At 34.8% G+C, this 18,069-nt stretch overlaps 1 protein-coding gene across 6 annotated transcripts in view; it reads left to right on the top strand.

Annotated features, from left to right (window-relative positions):
* The window catches only part of ELP4 (elongator acetyltransferase complex subunit 4), a 243,847-nt gene that overhangs the window by 72,018 nt on the left and 153,760 nt on the right, over positions 1-18,069 (top strand). For all 6 annotated transcript variants that reach the window (XM_067749512.1, XM_067749511.1, XM_067749514.1 and 3 more), the window contains exons 6-7: positions 13,069-13,153; positions 17,649-17,837. In XM_067749512.1, coding sequence (XP_067605613.1) covers positions 13,069-13,153; positions 17,649-17,837 — 274 coding nt within the window. The remainder of the gene's footprint in view (positions 1-13,068; positions 13,154-17,648; positions 17,838-18,069) is intronic.

Genomic DNA, 18,069 nt, shown 5'->3' with positions numbered 1-18,069 from the left:
AGCGAGAAGGTGACCATCTGCAACCCAACACTAAACCTGCGAGCACCATGATCTTGGACTTCTAGTCTCCAGAACTGCAACAAAATAAATTCCTGTTGTTGAAGCCACCCAGTAGTTTGTTATCGTACCCCAAGCCAACTAATACACCTATAATATTGTGAAATGTTAGTTTTTAAATTATAGATATGTTAGGTCTTGAATATTGAGTTTACATAAAGTTGGCAATAAATAGAATGATTTTGTTTTAATATGTTTCTTTGAAATTCAAGATTTTACTTTGCATATCTACGCTAACATAGCTAGTAGTAGCTAAAAGTTTCGTATTAAGTTGAATGAACTGAATTCTGAGAGAACTAGTTATCTTTCTAGGAGAATTTCTAGGAGAAAAACAGTGGAAAGTGGATAGGAATATTACTTAAGATTTTAGGAGTCTTTTTTTTCATTTTTTTTTTTATCCTGCCAAGTCTCTTTACCAGAGTAAATGGAACCTCTATATAAGCCTCTGTAGTATCTTCCTAGACAAATTGTAGCTAAGCTTCCCATACATTCCTACTAGTATTCCTTTGTTCATACTTCTGTCAGAACACTAATCTCATTACACTTAATTATTTGTCTTGTCTATATTCTTATCTTCCCCCTCAAGCACTGGAAATCCTTGAGGAAAGGGTTATGCTTTTTTCATCTATTTATTCTCTGAATCTAGGACACAAGTGTTGAGTTGCTAGTTGATGAATTAGTGAATCAATGCACAAAGTATAGTAAGAACTCAAATTAACTATAGTCTTGTTCTTAGCACAAAGATTTAGTGGGATGAAACTGGGTAACTGAAACATAGCCATGTAAGAGTATATTTTATTTCAAAAATGCAGATCTCAGATTGAGAAGCAGAGAACCACAGTATATTTAGAAGTTACAAGCAGAAAATTCATTCACGAGAAAGGAATTTTGAAAGAGAACTTCTAGGTAAGATTAAAAGTTCAGAACAGAAGTCATAAAGTTATAGAAGTATACTATAAACTACTCTATTAAAAGGAAATAGTAAATGATATATCAATCAAATCTCAGAGCTAGGCGAAAGGAATATGTAAGTGTAAGGAGGGATTTTACCTATCTTCCTATCTGCGGGTGATATAATTAAAGTAAAAAGATAGTATCTGAAACTTTAGAGGGAGAACTATTATCCTGAACCTCATTTTGACCAATGAAGAGAAGTGACTTGCTTATATGTTTGTCTTTCTTTCTTCTTTCTGTCCTTCAAGGGGGCCTTTGGGTACATAGAATTTAGTTGATCATTCTAGCATGCTATTTTCATTGGTATCCATGTTTTTTGTTTTGTTATTTTCCACCTTATTCCCACATTCCTAATCCCAGTCATGCTCCCCATAGACATACTCTCTCTTATTTATGTGTCTCCTTCCATATTTCTATTCTTCCTTCAATAAAGTAATCATTGACCCTTGACTCCTTTCTCTCTCTCACTCCCTACATTCAATCTATAAGCAAATCATGTCAATCGTATCTTCAATATATCCAGATCCTGATCACTTCTTGGAACCTTTACCTCTACCACACTAACCTAAGTCACCCACATTGCTTGCCAGGACTCTTGGAATAGCCTCCTAATTAGTCTTGCTCCCTGCGCCTTGGTGGCTCCTATTTTTCTCCAAAACAGCCCTCATGAACTTTTACACATCGTGCTGTCCAATAGAACTTCCTTCAAGGATGGCAATTTTCTATGTGCTGTTCAGAATAGCAGCCACTAGCCACATGCAACTGATAATGAGCATTTGAAATGTGGCACTGAAATTTATATTTTATTTTAATTAACTTAAATGTAAGTAGCTGTACGTGACTAGTGGCTATCTTGTTAGACAGTACAGTTTTACAACATAAGTCAGCTCTTAACACTACTCTGCCTCAAACCTTTAATGAATTCTCATCTCACTCAGAATAATAAACCTATATCCTAACAGAGATCCATAAGGTCTACATGTCCTTACCTAGTCTTATTGCTAGCTACCTCTCTGATCTCTTTGATTTCATTGAGGTTGGGGAAAAGGGTGAAGGGAATATCAAGAATGCTTTTCAGACGTTAGAACTAGGATGGTACTGCTTACAGATATAAGTAGACATAAACATATATCTAACAATATTTATTGAACACCTTCTCTGACGTGAGCACCTTGTGTGCCCCTGAGTACCTTTTAGGAGCCTAGAATTATGTTAAGCTCTAGGTTTATTGTAATAAACAAAGCAGCTGTTATCCTTGACCATTTATAGGTTACAACTGAGCAAGAAAGCACACAACTTTTTTTAAAAAAACCAAGTAAACAAACAGATATATATGCCATTATGAATTGTGGTAAGTAATGTAAAGACAAAGAACACTTGCCATAAATTGAGTGGGGAAAATAAACTTTGAGTTGTGTTCAGATGAGGCCTCTCTGAAGACCTGAACCTGAGACTTGAAGAATAAGAATAAGAAGGTGGTCATACAAAGACCACTAAGCCAAGCAGTGTTCTTGGAGGAGGGAACAGCAGGTGTGTAAGAAAGTGAAGAACTTGGTGTTTTCAAGGACCTGAAAGGCCATGTTGCTGAAACAGAGTGAGTGATAGTAAGGGCTACAGGAAGATGAGTTCAGAGAGATAGGCAGGGGTCATACCATTCTTTTAAGAAATTTGTTCATGAAGGGGCAGAGAAAAAGCAATAATTGGAAGAGATTTGCGGTGACAAAAGTTGTTGTGGGTTTTTTTTTTTGGTTTGGGTTTGGGGGGTTGTTTTTGGTTAGGTTTTTTTTTTTTTTTTTCTGTTCTGTTTAAATGTAAGTGGGAAAAAAATTCATTATAAAGGGAATGGATGAAGAGGTAGCAGCAGTTTCTAACTATATGGCATTGGGCAGATTACTAAATGCCTTAGGAAAATTCTTAAACCACTCACTACCTCTGTTACCTATCTATGAAATTGGTCTAAAAGTAATACTCTTTGAGCACTGCTTAGTACATAGGAAATACCAAATAAATGTTAGGGGGTAGTCAGAGTATTTTCTGGAAAAGGCAGGAGGTGCCTCAGAGCAGGTGTGGAAGGACTGACCTTTAAGATATAATAACATTTCCTCCACTGGAGGGAAGGAGGGAAGGGAAGCATAAGAGAACAGTGTAGATGCAAACAAATAGGTTTATACAGTTGTAGGCAGAGTCTTGAGTAACACTGAAAATATGGATGTCTTCTCTTTACTTAGTGAATAATAGGCAGGATCATCCACTAAGGAATAGTTACTTACCTCTTAGGAGTTTGGGTTAAATGGGAAGGTTTGAAATGGTTGTTTCACAGACTGGAAGAATACACGGACTGGAGAAGTATCAAATATTTATGGGGGTACCAGTCTGTCGGGTTGTGTGACTTTCTTGCATCTGTGCTGATTCCTGGGTGCAAACGGGACTGAAGTTTTGCCAGGTGCCATCAGCAGAAGGACAAAGAGCAGAGAAGTATTAAAAGGTGAACAAAATGATGGACCCCATACTCTAGGCTAAAGAAAATGAATTGATAACAGCTGCTGTTGATACGGGAGGAAAAAAAGAAAGGGTAGTAGACTGGCAGTGGACTAATCTTAATAGTGAGGGTAAATGAACAAAGCAAGTTACCAAGATTAGAAGTGTTGATTGAGAATAAGATGTTTGAATTAGGACTGTAAACCAGGTACAACATCTTCAGCTGATACAGGGAAACGTCCAGAAGCTTGATAACAGCAGCTTAAAAAGAGAATGATTGGGGTTGGCTAAATATTTTTTTTTTAAGGCATGGAGTTTTTTGTGTGTTTTGTTTTACTAGAAAGTAGGCGAGGAGGAGTGGTTTGAAAATGACACTGGAGAACAAAGGGGATGCCAACCAAATCTCCCAAATATTGAAGAAAGGAGTCTAAGCTGCAACTTTACTTAGTTAGTCTCAAGTGCCCACCACCCTCCAAAGGAAATCCGGTTATCCTTTGGAGGGTCATGGTCACTGTAGCTTTTATTAAGATCTAAGGCTGATGGTAGCTGTGGAGACTGCAGCAGTGGCAGTAGTGGGGAGGTTGTGCAGCAGCTTTTTCTGCGTGAGAGACCTGGGGTGGTTACTGAGTTTAGCATCCAAGATAAAATAGAGCGAAAAAGCAGATTATAGTAATAGGACACAGAGTACAATCCTGTTTACATAAAATTTTAAGTAGCTTTTCCCAAATTCTTTTCTAACACAAATTCAGTAGATGTTAATTTAGTTTCTTAAATATACTTAGTGATATTTGGTCAAATAAACCCATGAACGACTAAGCTAAATCTTCTTATACTGTGAAACTCAGTATATATCAGTGTTGAAAAGGCTATGAGAGAAATGCCAAAATTAAACAAATAAGTAGTTATAATAACCCAGTTTATATTTTTTTATTGGTAAAATACTCTTTTCAGAATCCAAAGCATTTTTATCAGCATACTTCTTAACATCCCACATATTTTTTCTCAGTAAGAGAAGGAAGGATTGACATAGAGAGATGTCTGAAAGGATGTTCATCAAACTGTTAACAATGTTCACCTTTGGGTGGTGGATTTTGGATTTTTTTTTTCTACTCCTTGTATGTTTTGTATATTTGGTTTTTTAAATTAATTAATAATTTATTTATTTATGGCTGCATTAGGTCTTCGTCACTGTGCACAGGGGCTACTCTTTGTTGCAGTGTGTGGGCTTCTCATTGTGGTGGCTTCTCGTTGCAGAGCACAGGCTCTAGGCGCACCAGCTTCAATAGTTGTGGCAGGCGGGCTCAGTAGTTGTGGCTTGCGGGCTCTAGAGCACAGACTCAGTAGTTGTGGCACACGGGCTTAGTTGTTACACGGCATGTGGGATCTTCCCGGACCAGGGCTCGAACCCATGTCCTCTGCATTGGCAGGCAGATTCTTAACCACTGCACCACCAGAGAAGTCCTGTTTTTGTATATTTGAATTTTTATAATGAACAAACATCATTTTTATAATGGAGAGAGATTTCAAATAAGTGTGGAACGTATAATCATTTGAGTATAATATGGTGAAATCTTTATCTTATATCTCACATCAAACTATATTTCCGAAGAGTTAAAGATTTAAATACAATAAATTAAAATTATAAAAGTAATAGAGGAAAATTAAAGAGACTGTCTTAAACGCTTGGAGTAGGGAAATAACAGTGAGTATATCTAGTGGTTCTCCACTTGAAGGAATCAGAACTCTTTGGAGAAATGTTTGATTCAAAGGAAAGAAAAAGATAAACCTGTAACATCTTTTTATGCTTAGAAATGCTTAAAGAATGATGAAGGTATGTCAAAAGGATACAGAAGCCAGCTCAAAAGAACTCCCACTGGCTAAAGAAGAGGCAATTTGAGCATCAAAATATATAAATGTAGTAATGGATTGTAACCCATTTAATAAAACAGGAAGCCACGAATACTTACAGACACAAATAAATGAATGAATGAGTGAGTTATTAAGGAACAAGTATTTACATAGCCTCAAAGTACCTCCCCACAAAATATTGACTACTGCAAAGGGGAAAGTATAGTTTTATGGTGGAGAAGCCTGGCAGAGATCACCTTAATCAAATTAACATCACCAGTAATGGGGCAAATTGAAATTATGTATCACCTGATAGCATGCAATGAGAAGAACTCAGCAACACTTCTGCGATATTCCTACCAACTACTCATAATTTAAATCTAATCATAAGGAAACCTCAGACAAACCCAAATTGGGAACATTCTACCAAATAGCTGGCCTGTAATCCTCACAAGTGTCAAGACCATAAAAGTCAAGAAAAATCTAAGGAATTTCCAGATTGAAGGAGACTGAAGAGACAACTTGGGTGCAGCATATGATTCTGAATTCAGTCCTTTTGCAATAAAGGATGATACTAGGACAAGTGACAAAACTTGAATGGGGTCTGAAGATTTGATTAAGACCATTTTTAAATTAGTAAAAACAAGTTGAGTGCCCTAATGCAAAATGGGCAAAAGATATCAACATGCTGTTCTCAAAAGAAGATATAGAAATAGCTAATAAAGCTAACTAATAATCAAAGAAGTGTAAACAAAAACCAAAGAGATACCATTTTTCATCTGTCAGATATTTGAAATGATAATACCTTGTGTTAAAGACAGTGTGAAGAAACACATGTCACTCGTGCTAATTGTACAAGTGTACATTGTTAAAACAATTCTAGGAAAGTATATCAAAAGTGAGAATGTACATTATCGTTGTTGCCATCATACAATTTATAGGAATCAGTAAAATTATTTCTCCTTTGGGAAAAAAATATAACTACTTGAGCAAATATTTTCAATCTGGACAGTCAGCTCTCTTTTCCCTATTCCATTCTTTACTTTGAGAAAAACTCATTTGGAGTTCAATTTCTCCTTAAATAGAGGCCCACGCATGAACTGTGGCCATATTCCTTTTGCCTTTCACATTACTTAGCTCACTCCTGAAAGTGTTTTAAAAAACTTAATAAGTGAAAACACTAATTCAAAGAGATACATGCACCCCAGTCTTCATAGCAGGATTATTTACAGCAACCAAGGTATGAAAGCAACCTAAGCATCCATTAACAGATGAATGGATAAAGAAGATGTGATATACATATACAATGGACTATTAGTCATTAAAAAAAGAATGAAATTTTGCCATTTGCAACATCATGTATGGAGCTGGAGAGTATTATGCTTAGTGAAATAAGTCAGAGAAAGACAAATATATGTTATCACTTATGCATAGAATCTAAAAAATAAAACAAATGAATGAATATAACAAAACAGCAAGAGACTCACAGATATAGAGAACAAACTAGTGGTTAGTAGTCAGGAGAGGGAAGGGTGGAGGAGCAGGATAGGGATAGGGGATTAAGAAGTACAGACTGCTATGTGTAAAATAAATAAGCTATGCGGGAGCCTCTATGCGAGCATTTGACTTTACCGAGACCTCTGTACCATTGCCTATCATCTATCACCTGCCTTGATACACTCTTTCAGCTAATTAACCATCTTGATCCATGGTCAGTTTTTTTATCTTCACTTCCATGTTCTTCTCTGGCTTTGTCTCACTTGCTCAGCAAAACTACTATTCTGGTTAAATGGGACTCTGAGTGAAAAGACAGAAAGTGGTGGTTGTGGGGAGGGAGTATATGAATTGAGATTATACAAGGATAGCAGTTATTGATGATGACAAGATCTAAGGTATGACCATGGGAATGAGCATTGTAGGTAGAATGGAGACAAGATCGTTGGAAGAGAGGAGGTCAAGAAACTGAAAGGCCAGGGTGTTTGAAAGATGAGTAATGACCCAGAGTTGGAGAGATGACAGCAATAATGATGGGTAGTAGGAGACAAAATTTAGTGACTTTTTTATATCAATAATTAAAGGAAATTAGAGTAATTGAACTGAATTATTTTTCATGAAAGATCATAACCACTGTCAACAGTGTCCCTGTCAGACAGTGGATTGTTTCATGGATGTATGCAATTCTTCCATCTTCATGATCTTAGTACTTTCCCAGCTGTGTTCCAGAGGTTTGTGCTGGTCATAGCCCTCTTTTGTGCCCTTAATATTACATCTCTGTATATTCTTCTCTTGGTTGAGTATCCATAGCGAAGAGAATCAAATCCAGTGTTGTCAGGCGAAAAGCATCAGAAAAGAAAAATCAATAAATGACATCGTTCAGTGTAATAATAATGGAATTTTTAACTTGAAAATTACTTGTGAATAGACTTCACAGTCTTTGTAGTCACATGCAAATTATATGCTAATATAACTTTAGCTCAGCAAACTGTTTTAGTTAGTTGAAACATTTGATATTGTGCCTACTGCCTTATAAGTATGTCTCACTCTTCGTTATAGATGAATACCTGAAATATCTGTGTAAATAGATTTTTAGTAATACAAATCATATTTTCTCAGTGATTTGCATAATGTCAAAAATCCTTTATCTTTAAATTAATCATAATTGGTAGTGATAACAGTTTCTCTTCCTAACAAGTAGTTAAATCAATACTTAAATGCACCAGAAATTCTTTTTTTTTTTTTGCGGTACACGGGCCTCTCACCGTTGTGTCCTCTCCCGTTGCGGAGCACAGGCTCCGGACGCGCAGGCTCAGCGGCCATGGCTCACGGGCCCAGCCGCTCCGCGACATGTGGGATCTTCCTGGACCGGGGCACGAACCCGTGTCCCCTGCATCAGCAGGGGGACTCTCAACCACTGCGCCACCAGGGAAGCCCAGAAATTCTTATTTTTAAAAACCCAGCAATGAATCATTTTAATGAGAAAAGTCATTCTTAAAAGAAAAGAAAAATCATCCTTGAATCATATAATTTTAAGTCAGAATGGACAACAGAGATTATCTAGTGTAGCTCCTTCGGTTTACAGATGAGAAAAATTTGAAGCCCAGAACAGAAAAAGTAAAGAATTTGCCTCACATCACACATTTTGCTACACTAGTTGTTGGAACAGATAGAACCAGAACCGAGATCTTAAGCATACTTTCCACTGTGCTATACGGGTATCTAGTTTGTATACTTGTAAATTTATGCTTTTCAATATTGAATTTTCTTAATAAACCATACACCAAGTTAATACTAGTGAGACCTATTGGTGAAGTTCTCACCAGTGCAACTAAAAGAGAAATACCTCCTTAAGACTGTACACCTGAATACTTTGACTTAATTGAATGCAGCCATGTTCAAACCTCATCTGAGTGACATGAGTGTATTTGAACCCACAGACTTTTCATTGAATCTGGATCTCACTGTGGATCTCACTCTAGTTTAACCAAAAGAACTTAACTCAAAATTTTAGAAAACTTGAATTTTAAGTGCCACTTCTGTTACTTAATTGTTGTATAGCCGTGGCCAAATCACTTGCCCCTGATGGGTCTTAATTTTCTCAACCATGAAATGAAGATAATGGCTATACTTACCTCACAAAGTTACCGTAATGATCAAATGTTGTGACAGTGATGCAAAAGATTTTGAGTATTTATTATGTGCCAGACACTTTGCCAGTTGATATAATTACAATCAGAAACAAATCCAAGAGCTTATTTTCTATGAGTTAACTTTTCACTTATCAACTAGTTAATTTCACATATACTAATTTTATTTTTTTAATTTACTTTTTCACAAATGAAATCTTATCTCCTGTTACCAAAGTTTTTTTGTTGTTGTTAAATTTATTCTTTGATCACACTGATACTTTTATAAGTATTCCTTTGTTCACTGAGAAACTGCAAGGTAAATTATCTGTTATTCATTATCTACTTGATTTCTTTTCTAGGTATACATCTGATTCTTTTTCTTAGAGTAAGGTTTTTTATCTTTCTTAATGAGACTGAATGACAGAATTACCTTTCACAGGAAAACCAATGCCATTTGTTGATATAAATTAAAATTCTCTGATGCAGATATCCATTAGACCTCTTACTGAAAATCAGGGGAGGAGGGATACTGATAGGCATGAAAGTCTCATTTTTTCTGTCAACTTTTTAAAACATCTTAAACTTGGTCATCAGAATATAGGTTTACATTGGGTGATTGGATCCCTTTTATCCATATTTGTATATTAATATAACGAAATTCATTCCTGTCAAACAACATGGTAATATAATAGCAGATACATGAATAATAATGCATATGGTCAATTTTATTTTTTTTAACTAAAGAAGGTTTTAAATGCTTAATATTTTAAAGGTAAAAATTAAAATTCTAATAATTTTTTTTTATATTCTTTGTACTCTTATAGTTTTAATGACATTTTAGAATTTCAAGATAGATAACTTTACTATGAAAGTTGTTGAAAATTATGAAAATCAGGCAAAATAAAATATGTGATTTGAAATGTGCTGCCTTTGAGATATGTTGTAAACACTATGATAACCTAACCTTTGTGAAATGTTTGAAAACATTAATAAGGAAGCCAGAGTCATATTTGTAACTGGGTTTCCTTCTTGACAACTCCTGTTTTATGAGTTACTGGACTGCTGAACAAACAAAAAGGCAACATTCTCAAAATTAAAGGGGTTTAATAAAAAAAACTTTAGGTGACAAGATATTTATTTTCAGCAAAAAAAATATATTACTATAAATATTGTTGACAAGGAAATTTATCTCATGGAGGTTAACAATACTTAGTATTTTAATATTAATACCATATAAACTAGTTCAGTTTTAAAAGTTCTAATCCCATGTATCCAAAAATGAATATTCTCAATATACATAAATATTGATTTTTTTCCCCATTTATTTTGTCATCAAAGTGTTCATTTTCCTAGAAATCTAACTAGATCGGAAAATTTACTTTATTATAAAGTTCTAATCACTGTTAGTGATTGGGTTGTTTATGTCAATGTGAAATAGGAAAGAGACTAAGACGTATTTCGCTTTTGTCTTGTTTTTGTTCTCATATCAAGAGAACAACTGCCCCCAAACCATTGAAGAGAATCTTAGACCTACTATAGTTATCTTAACAGGCTGTGAAAAGATGAAATGGATAAATGGTGGCAACTAAAAAGCTAAGAAGTAATTTATGTATGTGGTATTTAGTAGTATGCCTTTAGATAGCAAATTTACTACCAAATACTTAAGGCAGATTTTATTAGTGAACAGTTGAGGGGCAGAGGGAAAAATGCTTAAGAAACTTTTTGAACATATGAAATAATAACGGTCTTAGGTAGATTCATTATTGGTGGATTAGGATACACTGGATATGTTTTTGATCCACCCTCCTTTAACCCATATGACATTCGTCAAATGGTTGGCTGGAATTCATTTCATAATTTGGGACCTTGGAGCAGATTTTAGCCCCTGTGCAAAGCTAACTGACCCAGATAGGGATTGAATCTGCTGTGTTCAAACAGCAACGGTGTGTTCTGTAAGTTGAGCTAGCCAGGACAAATACGTGTTAAGATGTGAAATAGTCACATCATTGTCCTTACAGAATATCATTGTTTATAGACACATTTCCTCACAAAAGTAGAAAAATGTCATGAAATCCATTGTATTTTTATTGAAAATGGAGAAATAAGCATATGAGAAATAACTGTACTGCCAAATCCTTCAATTGGAGTAATACTTGTTTTGCACAGAACACCATTCTTTTTTTTTTTTTTTTTTTTTGCAGTACGCGGGCCTCTCACTGTTGTGACCTCTCCCGTTGCGGAGCACAGGCTCCGGACACGCAGGCTCAGCGGCCGTGGCTCATGGGCCCAGCCGCTCTGTGGCATGTAGGATCTTCCCGGACCGGGGCACGAACCCGTGTCCGCTGCATCGGCAGGTGCACTCTCAACCACTGCGCCACCAGGGAAGCCCCCAGAACACCATTCTTTTCTCTTGGTTTTCTTTTTCCGTTGTTGTTAGAGAGGTATTTTTGGGCTGGATGTGACTGTTCTATAAAATGTTTACAGAGATGTGCATATATTTTTTGCTGAACCACTTGCCATTGATTTGCACACATTAATTTAAGCAGTTTGCTACATTTCCTAACTTACATTCTTTAATGTTACCTGAATGCTTCAAATTATATTTCCTTTTTTCTTTATGTCAGGTACTTCTGCCTATATGATCACTTTACTTAGGATCACAGTAAAGCAAATACTTTTGTATTTTTTTCTTTTTTATAAATTTATTTATTTATTTTTGGCTGTGTTGGGTCTTCATTGCTGCACTTGGGCACTCTCTAGTCGCAGCGAGCGGGGGTTACTCTTCGTTGCGATGTGCAGGCTTCTCATTGTGGTGGCCTCTCTTGTTGCAGAGCATGGGCTCTAGGCGTGCAGGCTTCAAGAGTTGTGGCAGGGGCTTCCCTGGTGGCGCAGTGGTTGAGAGTCCGCCTGCCGATTCAGGGGACACGGGTTCGTGCCCCAGTCCGGGAAGATCCCACATGCCAAGGAGCGGCTGGGGCCGTGAGCCATGGCCGCTAAGCCTGCGCGTCCGGAGCCTGTGCTCCGCAATGGGAGAGGCCACAACAGTGAGAGACCCGCGTACCGCAAAAAAAAAAAAAAAAAAAGAGCTGTGGCACGAGGGCTTATTTGTGGCTCGAGGGCTCTAGAGCGCAGGCTCAGTAGTTGTGGCACACAGGCTTAGTTGCTCCGCAACATGTGGGATCTTCCCGGACCAGGGCTCAAACCTGTGTCCCCTGCATTGACAGGAAGATCCTTAAGCATTACGCCACCAGGGAAGTCCCAATACTTTTGTATTTTTAAAATCATCTGCAGCTTTTACAGTATTAGCCACTTCAATTTCGATGAAATTGCAATTTTCCAGAATTTTGTTATCATGACATTTAATGTTCAGATATAGCACACAGGTTGTCCATTATGAAGAATCTTAAATTCAGTTAATGTTAAAGCAGATTTTCTTCACTCTTACTAAATTTTTGTTATGTTTCATAGCACTTGTAAAATATTTTGAAATAGTAACATTAATGCTAATGTTCATGTGGGAAACAGTTTATCTTCTTAAATTCATACATTTGTCTTATTGTCTTTTTTTTACAGACAGAAGTGGAACTTATATTCACTTGTCTTCATTTTCCTTAAAAAGTTGTTTTTGAATTAATATTATTATTAACGATTTGTTCTAAGTATATTAAAACTTTGATGGAAGATGAGCTCAAGTGATCAGGACATTGATTCAGGTGTACTTGGCATAGCAGTTCATTAACTATGTGTTAATTATCTATGATTACTCCAGAAAAGCTATAGTGGCTTCATCTTTTAGGTTGCTTCATTAAATCATTAATTTTCTTGGAGGTAACTAAGCCTGACATAATTAAGTCATCTCAGTCTCCACAGATTTTTATCTTCCCATGATGTCAAGAACATTGAGCTAGTTAATATAGGGCATTGCAACTTATTCCATGGATGTACTGACTTTTTGTTTTAGAATGCCTTATACTGTTTTGTCTTATATTTAAGTATAGTCTCATAAATGTATATCTTTTAATTATTTATTTAAAGTTTTAGCTTACAGTTTGTATTTCCTGTGTAATAAGCTCATTTATGCATTTGAACCACTTCTTATCAACAGTTCTTTGAACCATGGCTACATAAAGCTGCTGCAGTTTATCCAGAACGTCATTTATGAGGAAGGATTTGATGGATCCAATCCCCAGGTATTGAGTACCTTCAAAGCCTTTTTATAATCATGTATGTAATGCTGTTTTTAAACTCTCTAGGGGTAGACCCAGTAGGTCTTAGAATAATCAACAGCGAACAAGCTGTTTCTAAGCACAGAGGATGTAAATAAGCAGAGCATGGGCAGCCTTAGTTTGACTGTAAATGTGTATTTAGAATTTTAGCTAAGTTCTCAGTGGATGCCCATAAGATGTTCACATACATTGTCAACATTATTTTTAAATATGTATTTGTAGTACCTGGAGTTAATAAATACCACAGTTTGAAAATTACTGTTAAATCTGCAAGACTTGTACTCTTCTATTGAAATTTTTTATATTTCTGTCATTTAGGCCTTAATGTTAAATTATCTTATGCGTAAGAATTAATTATTTCAAGATTTTATTTATTATATTATGCTTTGAGTTGTCTCATTGAATAAAAGATGCATTTTTATTTGCTACATTAAAACATTTTATAAGTTAACTATTTCTCTGTAGCTCTATTTTTAAAAACTTCCTCTGGATTCCTACTATTAAAAATGTTCCGGTTAGTTTAACTTAAACAAAATGAGGGAAATTTTATTTCTAGATATCATGCCTTTCACAATTCTTCCTCAGTGATTTTAATTGCTATTGCTGCTAAAAGTTTTGCATTTCATTTATATTATTTTAGCAGAATTATTTCCAGAGCACCATTATTTTTACTGAAGAAGACAAAAAAGCCAAAAGTCTTATTTTCAGCATTATCAACTACATTTGCTCTTAATTTATATCATAGATTTTTAAATATTCTTATAAGCTTTATTGCTATATTTAACATTTTGTCCATAGCAAAATAAATACTTTTAAAATTTCTTTCAGTCATCAGTTTAATAGCAGGTTGAAAATACTTATGTGTGTATGGCAAAGCACAGACATTCATTTATAGATGGTTTTTCATATATGTTACAGTTTTTGTGATGGCCCTTGGTATTTAGTACAGTTTTATTTTGCTCATTGTTGTTCCATTTTTGGTCCTAGCTAAGATTTATGGGCACCATGTCTTCTCTTTGGTGGCAGTGCCCGTCTGGAGAGGTAATTGGTCCCTGACAGACACCTCTCCCCACTTGCTCTGGTAACTATGGAAACAGGCATGTCATAACAGTTCCTGTGGTACAGTGTGCAGAGCTGCTGCTCTTGTAGAATGATGACACATCTTCTAAGAGCAAGAAATTTTATAGAATGCAAAAAAGCAAAGGCAGTAACAAAGAGATACCCTTATACTTACATATATGGATATGTATACACACACACACATCCGAAGAACCCTTAAAAAGCTATTATTGGAATAGAATGAAAGGTTTGTTTTCTTGTTTATTTGACTATGAATCAACACTGTTTTCAGTAAACAATATTTTATTTCATGAACATTGATAGACAACAAACTGGTTTGGGTCTCTGAACCAGAGGTTCTATAACTTTTGACCTTCATAAAGATTAAACAGGGTTAAGACAGACGTTTTTATGGTGAGTACCAGGAATGCTAAAAACAAATTTTTAATTAAATTAAATATACCAATAAGTTATTATAAATATATATTTCCAATTTTATTAGAACTAAAATATAGTTAATGAATTCCCATATTTTTAAATTATGGATTGCATCATTTGCTAATATACCTAGTCTATAAATCTGCCTCAGAAACTTTAGATTACTTCCAGAAGCCACAGAAATGCATCTATCAGGCACTACTTCAAAAAATATTATTCCCGGGTCAAAATAATATTCTGACACTGAAATAAATCCTACTTTTTAAAAGGATATTTTCATCTTACTTTCTCTATCACTACATTTTGAAATAAACTAGTTGGAGGCAACAAATAGAAATAGACTCTAAGGAACAGAATATTATATACTACCATATAATTAATAACAGAGGTAAGTAAAGTATTGTAGCTCATCCATAAAGATACTTGGATTGGAAACATTTACAAATCGCTGTCATAATTTTATTTTTAATTTTTGATTTTCAGATATCTAAGAAATAATACAATAAATGAAATTTGAACATTGATTTTACTTAGAGTACCAGATTAAATATTTTAGATCTTCTCATAGGAATATATTTATTGTTCAGCTGTCAGCAAACATTTATTTTTTTAATTTTATTATGCCTTACAGTATGCCCCATTATTATATGGTGTAGCAAGGAATTATACGTCCCAAACAACACAGGAAATTTGTAACTCAGCCTTTGTTTTTACAATACTGTCATATTTTTTAAAATATAAATGTATTCCCTGGGTTGAAGTATTATGCTCAGTTATGTTCTAATGTGCTGTGTACATACTTCACTTAAATATCTTATCACTCATTCATTCTCTGGCTTTTAATATTTTCATTTTTTCTATGTGTGTATATCAGTGTAACTGTCAAAGTCACTAAACTGTGGTTCTCCTGATTCTGCACCTGACAGCATTTTTGTTATGAACTTGGGTAAACTTTTTGATACAGCAGTAGTAGGTAATGGTGACTGTGGGTTAAAATACAGCTGACCTTTAGTTTCTGAAGTGTTGACAAGGTAAACAATATGAGGCTGCTCTCCTTTTACCATCAGATTTCATTCTAATATCTAGATTTGGGGCTGGGGGGAATTTTCTCTCTTTTTTTTCCAAGTTGCTCTTTCTGTTAGGAATCTAACTTAAGCTACAGTTCATAAGATAACAAGTTTAAGGATGAGAAAAATGAAGCTTAATCTTGCCATTTTGTTTAAATTCTGAGTTTCTAAGTAATACATAAAAATGAATAACCTATCATATTTCACAGATATAGGAACTCATTGGAAATTTATTTATACTTCTAACATATACCATGGTACATCATATTACTTCATTTTATTCAAGTAATGCAGAAATAAAAAGAAAATAATTTTTATGGACTGTTGAGGATCACCACATATGGTATCTTAGGTGCTTGTCATCATAACCTCAAGGCAACCAGAAAAGAAAATTGGACCAACTGCCTTGATATTATTGTCTTTGTGCTTTAGGCCCTAGAAGTCAGAAAGTTTTTCTCAAATGTGCTTAGACTAAATTCCTCTTTTTAAAATCTCATTCTCGCAGTTTTATCCAGGCCTTTGTGTCACTTTATATATTTGAAGAATTATATGGTCTCATACAGCAATGTTCTATTCTATCCTTTTAATTTTAGAAATGAGAAAACTAAGGCCTAAGTAATTACTTGTTTTACCCAAAATCATACATCTACTTAGTTGCACAACGCAGACTTTAAGTCTGTATCTTACCCATCTTACTATTGTCCCCGTAGTCTTTCCTCTTCTAACATTTCAACGTTTTATTCATTTTCCCTGCTTTCTTTTGTCAATAAATTCTACTTGAAAAGGAATACAAAAAATCACTTGTGTGTCTAATATCAGGCAGATATTATATATATTGTGTGTGTGTGTGTGTATATAGTATTGGGCAATAACTAGTTGGCTAATAAATTTTATTAGTGGTATTTTGTAGCAACAGCAAGTGATATATATATTTTAGGATCTTGTTTCATCAGAAATCACATCTAAAGTGGCATGTTCCAAATCTTTGCTTTGGGAGAATAGTCTTATTTTCCCCGTTAGAATTGTAATAATGATTTTCCAGTTATTTACATGTGCCAGGTTTTGCTAAGAGCTCCTTCCTTTGCCTGGAAATTTTGCTGAATTGCTAAGGAAAGCATTTGCAAAACATTTGTTCAGTTAGAATAACCCAAACAGTAGAATTTATTATAAACACATCTGCTGGCAAACATTTATTGACAATCATTTTAGGTTTTATTTAATGGTTTTTCAATACTCTTTTCCCAAGAAATATCATTCACTATTATTATGACCTTAATGTCAGTGGGATCAAGTTCCAAACATTCACCTGTTAAGTTTTATTAAAAGTGTCAAATTATTATCATAAAAAATAGCTTCAAGAAGAAAAAATAGAGGCAAGTGTAAAATGCTAAACCCCCAAAAACACATTTTTAAACTTCTTTCAAACAAAATAGTAGGCGGTGGACATGATAGAATTTATCTGAGAAATAGTGAGCACTCTGTAGTTTATTGAAAGACTTACAGTTTTGTAAGAATGGTTTGTAAGCATTCTAGTTTAGATTCTCTTTATTATTACCTATGATTTGTTATGTATTACTTTAATTGCCTCAAACATAATTCTTAGTCACCGTTAAGATTTAGAAACAAAAGCTTGAGGCTTGTGATACTCTTCAAATTTTCCAAAAGAAAAAACAAAACAACAGTTCTGCTATTTTTTTATAGTCTTGTAATCTAAAAGGTTTCCTTTATATTGCCTTATTATTGATAATACGTAAAACTTTTTACTACGTCTGTTGACATTATCTCCCTGATCTGTTTCGAATAAAAATAAGAACCGGCAGATGAAAGTAAAAGAGGTAGGTATCCTATTGTTTAAAAAAACTTAATGTGTTTACCTCCCTCTCACTTTCCCTTAGAAAAAACAGAAAAACATTTTAAGAATAGGAATCCAGAATCTTGGTTCACCTTTGTGGGGAGATGACATTTGCTGGACAGAAAACTGTGATAGCAATCACAGTCTTACAAAGTTCCTCTATATGCTCCGTGGTCTCCTGCGAAGCTCTCTTTCAGCCTGTATCATCACAGTGCCAACACACCTTATCCAGGTGAGAACCTTCCAAAACTACTTTCTCCTAACTCGTGGTTTATAGTGAAGAGCAGTTTATAAGTGCTTTATGAATCCGGTAAATTATTTTCATGTGCCATTTGGATAAAAGAGACTTCAGATGCTTGAAATGCCGGAGCAGCAAGATGTCTTTTAGATTATTCAGTTCTCTAGTACTTGTGGTTTTAATATACAGTGAGTATGTGGTAATTTCATCTTCACTAATTTTTTTA

The sequence above is a fragment of the Pseudorca crassidens genome, chromosome 9 (assembly GCF_039906515.1).
Source record: "Pseudorca crassidens isolate mPseCra1 chromosome 9, mPseCra1.hap1, whole genome shotgun sequence".
NCBI lineage: Eukaryota > Metazoa > Chordata > Mammalia > Artiodactyla > Delphinidae > Pseudorca > Pseudorca crassidens.
Note: the sequence above shows the minus strand (reverse complement) of the source record. Positions and strands in the feature narration are given on the sequence as shown.